Genomic DNA, 7,824 nt, shown 5'->3' with positions numbered 1-7,824 from the left:
TGCGGTCAGTGATTTGACAAGTTTTGTGTCATCCGAAAAGCAAATCAATCAGTTAGAAATAATTCATGTCTTCCTTCATTTTCACGAGCAGTTTTACTGATTTGGAAAACTAAAATGTCCGTCAAGTTTTTAGTTTATTATATAATCATCAATATATTATAATATTCAGTTTTATCGTCTGTTAACTGCCTTCATATGTGACGAAAGTTGTCCACGTGAAACTGTAGATGCTGTAGTAGATGCTCTCTTAACCATAGCACTGCCGAATTTTTCGGCATTACACGTGTTGCAATTCTTAGTAGCAGCTGCTGAGACTCACTCATATCTCTATTCACGTCTTCGTGCTTGGTCAATATCGAAACTGAATGAAAATACAAATTTAACGAAATTGACCGTAAGTTGTAATTGCATTTTGACTCAGCAGTATTATTTTGAATCTGTTGAAGCTAATTATAATAATTCGGAAATTTTTCTGTTTTATAAACAAGCAGATGATTTTATTTCAGCTCTTTTCTTGTCTAGTGTATGCTCCATTGAGCGACTTGACTGGACTTCCCAAAGATCACTTAGATTTTTGGGGAAGTGATCCATGGGTTCTGTATCTAGTTGCCCGATCAGCTATGCGGAACGGACATTGGAAGTTCGTTGCTCGTCCTATATTGGACGTAATCCATAAAAAGGTTAATACTGTACGTTGAGCAATCTTTATTTGTGCTATTACTTTATCACATAATTATCATGTAGTTCCTTTAGTCTATTTCTCATGTTACGTTGCCCAGTTAAGTCCGTTCCTCTCCGTTTTTAGTGATTTTGTTGTAATGTTTCAGTTGCTGTTTCAGGTGAAATCATTCCAAACCAGAATGTGGCTAACAGCTTTACGGGATATCTGTGGTGCATCACTTTCTGAATTTACGATTTTTGCTTTGGAAAAGTCCATTGAAAATCTCAATAGTGCTCGATTATCACTTTCTGTGCGTTTACAATGTTTTATTTTTGTTATTTGCAAATAACAGATAGCTATTTAATGAAATTAGATCAATCATTTGTATTTCCAATTGTAATTTTTTCGCACTTTTTTTTAATTCGAATGTTTTAGGCCTTATGCTCATCTCGAGAATCCCTACGTTATTTCATGTTCCCATTGCGATTTGTAGACTGCCTGTATAGCATGTATACAGCTCTACGCAGTTTCTTGGTTGTTGTAAATACGAATTTATTACTTAGTGACAAACCAGCTCTTTTTATTATGAAGAAAGTTTCAATTCGTTTGCAAACCTGTGCAATAAGTAAGTCCACTACAATTTTGTTTCTAGTAAGGAGTCTGTGATTACCATTTCTTTCATTACTTTAGGTTTTTATATGAGATTATTTTTTTTTTGGTAAGGACTTATAACCTTCAGGAATGCATAAATGTCGTGATATGTGGTTGGATTTATACAAGCATTGCTTTGATGCCGATACTAATACTACGACTTTTGTAGAGCTGTATGGCGGGATGTGTGCTTTATTCAGTGGTGCTTTGCAGTTATTCGCAAAGCAGCAGCCTTTGTCGTTAGCTTTACGATTTGTTTTTATATATGTTGCATAGTTATTCAGTTTGCAAATGTATTCAACTCTTCCCAAGTCTATTTGTACTTTATTTTCATCGTCCAAAATGTATCCATTGTGTTTACATTGGATCAATCCTATTTAGCCGTCACGGTTTTGATGTCTTGTCATATAACGGTAATTCCCGCAGTTTCGCCTCCCTCATGTCATAAGCAACTTCTTTCTGTTTTTCAAATGCACAAATTTTTTATAGTGCGGTCAAATTCGTTTGTTTTGTTTGCCACCATTGTTTTGGTTCTTTCGGGAAGCGTAGTGACGCGAAAGTGCTTTATGATGTGCTCCCTATTTAAAAAGCTGATTTGCTCGTGGATTATTGTGCTCTTTTGTTCATAGCATAATGGCTTGATTTTATGACTCTGAAATTGGAAATATGTCCGGAATATATTGGCACCAGATGGCTACAAAAGCCCAGTCCTTATATGTTCAGAAAATCCTTTTTTGGCAAATAAGATCATCCGAAACATTTTTTAGTTCACTTTGGTTCTATGGTCGTTTTAAGATTTTTTTCAGCCCTTTATCGATATCTTCTTCCTCGCATTATTCGCTGGCGAATAAGCGTTTACGGGCTTCACTCTTATGGGCCAAAGGAGAAATTGAAAAGCTGGATACTATAGCTCTACAGAAGAGGCTAACAAAAAAAGTACTTTCTCTTTCGGTCAATATAAAGAATAACTCATATCTTTCATTTTTTCTAATTTTCTCAGTCCATTTTGAAAGTTCTTTATGTATTACCGTACATTATGGCCGGACTGATTACTCTAGCCCAACGAAGTTTATTTCAGAAATTGGAATTTCTTGTGAGCACTTTTGGGTACTTATGTGGTCTTCCGATATGTATTCCACGGTTTTTTTTTCAGCAGCTCAAATATACACAGATAAAGGTGTCTGTTTTTTGTATGTTCAGTAATTATTCTTGACAGGAATTTTACGTAAAAGCAGTTTGAAATTCTGCTAGATATTTTGAACAAAATTTGAATTTTTACCGGAGTACTGAAACTTGCTTCATTTAAGTTGAACGTTTTACCCCAACCAGGACCAACGGAGACTGCTATTGGTGTCTCTTCTAACCAAAAAGTACCAATTTCCATTGAAGGCGCAATCGAATCGTCGCACGCATCTTCCGTTGACGTTGTCATTGTAAAAGCAGTAGCAAAGTTCTTGAAAGATGCCAGTGTAAGCCGTTTTTGGGGATTTTAAATTTTAAAATTATTTTGAAATAAAGCACTGCTGTAAAAAGTAAAGCCATTCTGGAAAAAGTGGAACGATTTTTTTAACTTGTTCCTATGGCATGTTCTTTAAATGGTACGCTTTTCCAGAAAGAATGCTCACAACTTCAAACTGTGGTGCCACAGGAAGGAAAATTTTTCAATGCTCAGTTTCTTCTTGCGTTCCCGCAGGTGATTGTCATACTTTGTGCAGAACACGTAAGGTCAATCTGATACAAGGATTAGCTTTTTTTTAACCTTCTGACTACTCTCAGTTATTTTTAAATGATCTGAATGGTTTTCTCGTTATAGACTAAACTATGAAGCATGAGATATCAGGGTATCACGTCCGGTAAAATGAGGAATATTTTCAGAGTTGTACGATGGAATTTTCTGTGAACTTTTTGGATAAAGAAACGAAACGACTGTGGGAAAGTGGTGTTACAGCAGAATTGAAAATTCATGTCACATCTTGAACTGGTTACTTTTCTACATGTTTCTGTAATTGTCGAACCAGAAGAGTTGGGTCTCAGCTTTTCGGATCATACTCTCATATTGTCAAGAATTTCGTTCTTTTGTTTTGTTTTGCACTATTAGAAGAAAATTGATCGACTGTTAATGTGAATTTCGATAAAATTGATACCGAACTGAAAACGTAACAGTTTTCGAAAGTGAATTAGAAAAGTAACTCCTTTTCTAAAATGAACTTGCTCAGCCAACAAGGAGCCAATTAGCACACTGTGTCTCAAAAGCTCCTTTTTTGAATTGATGGATAATATATTTGAAATGGGTTGTGGACGGCTTCAAACTGTAGGAAAAAGAGTAGTTGGTAAAAGGCGATGGTGTTGATTGTAATGATTTTGTAGCGACAGCACAGTTAATCCGAAATTTTATTCTTGTAAAGATGAAAGGGACACAGCGCTAGGTTGAGCCAGTATATGTAATCGGATGTTTTTGAATGAGCATAAGAATTTGTATTAAGACTTTTATATTGTAGACAAATGGGTTTGGCTTACAATAACATACAGCTGCATATCAGATATATTGTATTCCCATAGCTACATACAAAATCTTTACAATATTCCAACAATTATATATAACCAATTTACATATGGAATCAATTCTCAGGCAAGAAGAATTTACATATGAATAATTACCGGATGTATACAACGTATCTATCGCTGGTTCATTATAAGATTGGGACATTTCACACGATTTGAAGGTCAAATAAATGACTCGTCACTCCAGGTATAGAAAAACAATTTTTTATGTGAAGTGATGAATTCCTCTACCTAGGTTGTATACTAAATAAATACATTAACATAGTTTAATTTCCTCGGTTTCTCAACATTTACTACTGTCGTAAACATAAGATTACTTGGCTGAAGGCTAAATAATATTATAATATGGTTTTCCCGACATTTCCGACCAAGAGAAATTATATTTCTGGACGAAGAATTTGTAGGTTGCAACAGAAAGAAGCTTGTTTAATAGATATTTCTTGTTCTTCATTTTTGATAAAAGAGTATGTGTAGTTGCTGAAGGAATAACAGCTCCTTTTGATTCGAAGTTTTAAAACATGAGCACAACAAATAAGTCGAATTAAATCAATTTTGAACTTGATGACAATAAGTGCAATTGATTGTTACAAAGACACTCCAGTAGTAATTAATGCGTAAAAAGTTTCGTTAATTCTTGCATTAGATCTGTTGCCTTACCGAATTTCTCCTCGATTTGCTTTGATATTTCTTCGCCCTGTTGAGTGAATTCATCTAAGAGAGTTTCCATCTTCCGTCTATGGGAGCTGGATTGATCGTTTGGTGGTTTTTAGGCTAACATTTTCAATTCTGTGGTAATTCTTTCGATTTCGGATTTACTTGTTATTCCACTATTGAATTCAATGATATTCGGATTAAGTCCGTCTGATTTACTAGCTCTTTTAGTTATTACATCATTTCGTTGTAATAATAACTTTGCGGTTAAGGTTAAAATGTTCTGTGACGATTACTCTATCAGCAATAGTAAATTATTTCGGTTTTGGCAACTTCCCTTGTGCAATATATCTATCTGTCGCTGTAAACCGTCATAGAGATACTGAAGTTTTATTTTCAGGATCATTTTCATCTGTTTCCATCATTAATAACTTGTCTATTTTCATAGCTAATCCAAAGTTCATGCTCCTGCCATTCCTGGGTTTACTGGAATTTATTCCCATGTCGATGATGATGTCACCATCCATCAGACAGGAACGGATAAATTTGCAGTTCCGTAATATAAACGTTTCATTCTCCTTTTTGAAAACGAATGATGTTTGAAGTTTATCTACAACGACGTGGTTTCCATATATATATGAGCGTCAAATATACCAATCCTTCAATAGAAACAATTTTTCGCCGTTTCCTTTAGGCTCCACAAAATGACGTCGGTATCGACTATACTTTTCCCGCCTTGAGAAGGGAATTGCTCGCCTTCTTTAATAAAAAATTTGTTGTTGATTGAAACTAACGCTCAGTTATATCTGTAAGAGTAGTGTACTTCATTGTTAGTGATCTATTTGTCGGCAGAAATTAGAACTTGAAACAATCCAGTCCATCGGCCTCCGATTATTTAATGTCTTGCGAATTTCCGGTAATAGAGTGATATTACTGATAATGATAATTTAAGAAATGGTTTAGTGCCTACTATTCAGATAATATTGCTGCATTTGGTTGCAGGAATGCTAAAGTTAGCTCGTGAGTAGACACCAATCTAAGTTGTTGTAAAGTTTTGTACCGAAATATCTTAACAATTCCACTTTCCGGCAGATTGAAGGTATTCCAGATTTCCATTGGCAACTTTCCTTTGCCATCGCTTGTAGCAATAACAAGGCGAACATGGAAATTGTTAGAAATAAATTGATTAATTTAGATTTACTTTGTTTCGTTCGACTGGAATCGTTATTTTTCAGCACTTCTAGTTCGTAATGCTATGGGCTCTTCAGGTTCGACATTTCCTGAATGGTTTGACTGGATTTTATTATTTTCTTCACCATTGATAAACACAATTTCTCCCTTACGGGGAGTTTTTTTTTTCGCTGTTTTGGACGAGGTGTGTTTTGCTGAAGTTCGTCCCCTAATACTAATTAAGTACTTAATTCTCCACATTTCGCTTAACAAATCTATCTTTAGTATTTAGCTTGTGGGGAATAAATTCCTCTTGCTCATCATCGCTAGTTGTCGGCATATTCAAAGAGGCGTTAGGTAAAATGAAATCAGTAGGGCAGAACGTATGATGAATAATTGGCATTAGTGATCGGATGTTAAGTATACCCTGAACTTCCACAATTAAAGTTACTAATTCTCTTTCTTCTAGTAATTTTCTGCCAGTAACCCTTCTTATTGAATTTTGTATTGATCCATTCACCCTTTCGTAAATTCCTCCTTGTCATGAGGCTTTTGGCATGATATTTTTCCAAATCATTCCCCCTTTTGCTAAAAAGTTAGATATAATGTTTTGTCTCATAATGGTTTTGAAAACCAACTGAAGTTGACTAGCGTTATCACTTAAAACTAGTTCGGGATATCTGCATCGGCAACGAATCTTCTCAGATATGTAGGAAGGTTTCTACAGACAAATTTTCGGCCAAATCTAGGTACGTCGCTCGCGTCGTAAAATATGTAAATAAAGCTACCCACCTTTTTGTTATCCCGTTGTCACCTGTGATCGAAAGAGGACCGCAATGGTCCAAATCACCTTGCGCAAAGGCTGTAGAACGCTTGACGCGAAATCGACGTGAATGGTAATATTGAATGATCTGGCTTACCATCGTTTGCAAACCATGTATTTGTTTGTAGCTCATTTAACTGCGGATCTTCCTTTAGGTATTCAAAAACTATTTCTCAACTCTGAAAGAGTGTGACTGGTTCCAGCATGGCATAGATCCCTATGCTGTTGTAGTATGAGAAGTTCCGTTGCTGAATTATGTCGTGGAAGGTAAATAGGATGTTTGCTGGTTTCGTGCAATTCTTAATTTTCCAACTGTTGGATCTCCATAATTTCTCACCTTCGATATAGTATAAATTCGATTTATTTATTTCTTCATCAGTTATCCCTTCGGACTGCGCCTTTTTGATTAATAATCATTCTGCCAATTTGTAATCATTAGCCGAGAATTGACCTTTCTCGGTTGAAAATGATTGTAACCATGACAATTTTTCTTTGATAATTAACCTGATGAAATTGAGAATTGAAACCGTTATTCCCAATAATCTTAACCATTTACTGAAGCGACTATTATCTATAAATTGAAAGTTATAACCTTTGCAAGTTTGTGTAGCCTTTGCGGTAGTGACCTCCATGAGGAAGCTAATTCTTGTAATCACAAACGGTACAAGCACCCTCCCTCGGAAAAACGGACCATCTTGAGCGCCAAATCATTTCGAAAGGCGCCTTTCGACAGATCGGTTGGTTGGAGGATATCGGGCGTGATTTAATCATTTCGTTTTGGTTTTCGTTATTAATTTGTTGTATCGATGTCGTAATTGCAAAGTTCATTGTTATATTAATAAATTTATCGTAAATAAAGGTTTAGTTACCCAAGTTTAAGGTACTACCAACTAAAGAGGTAGAAAGTTTTTGTCTTGTCCTCAGTTTTTGTCACGGTTGAACAAAAACGGCGACAAACAGTTTGGACCACTTGTTCTTTTAATATCCATGTAATTTTATTTGCATGTTATTCACTTGGATAGAGTGGATGGAGAAGTGAACTGGCCCAAACCAGTTCAAATGGTATAGTACTTATTCGAAAGCCTCTTACATCCAATCTGCGGACTGTCAGATTTCATGCCGTAATGACCAGAAGCAGTAGAATTCATTAATTTTTTTTTCTTTTGTGGGAATAGATAAAGCGATTAGTGCTAGCAAATTTCAGTAAACTTGTGTGAGATTACTTACGTCTGCTGCTATTCATGTCAAAAGAAGGAACTTTCTTATGATCGAGCTTGTTATCGCTTAAAAATGAGTTGAATATGCG

General features: G+C 35.5%; 1 protein-coding gene across 1 annotated transcript in view; it reads left to right on the top strand.

Moving 5' to 3' along the window:
* Positions 1-3,289, top strand: part of LOAG_16605 (hypothetical protein) — a gene marked incomplete at both ends in the record, with an annotated part of 6,300 nt that extends 3,011 nt beyond the window's left edge. Inside the window, 9 exons of the mRNA XM_020449256.1 lie at positions 507-680; positions 840-971; positions 1,097-1,286; positions 1,401-1,551; positions 2,119-2,248; positions 2,391-2,489; positions 2,620-2,781; positions 2,925-3,005; positions 3,188-3,289. Of these exons, the coding sequence (XP_020307275.1) occupies positions 507-680; positions 840-971; positions 1,097-1,286; positions 1,401-1,551; positions 2,119-2,248; positions 2,391-2,489; positions 2,620-2,781; positions 2,925-3,005; positions 3,188-3,289 (1,221 nt within the window). The remainder of the gene's footprint in view (positions 1-506; positions 681-839; positions 972-1,096; positions 1,287-1,400; positions 1,552-2,118; positions 2,249-2,390; positions 2,490-2,619; positions 2,782-2,924; positions 3,006-3,187) is intronic.
* Positions 3,290-7,824: the final 4,535 nt, after the last annotated feature.

This window comes from Loa loa (assembly GCF_000183805.2).
Source record: "Loa loa unplaced genomic scaffold supercont3.9, whole genome shotgun sequence".
Classification (NCBI taxonomy): Eukaryota; Metazoa; Nematoda; class Chromadorea; order Rhabditida; family Onchocercidae; genus Loa; species Loa loa.
This window is presented reverse-complemented; position numbering and strand designations above follow the sequence as displayed.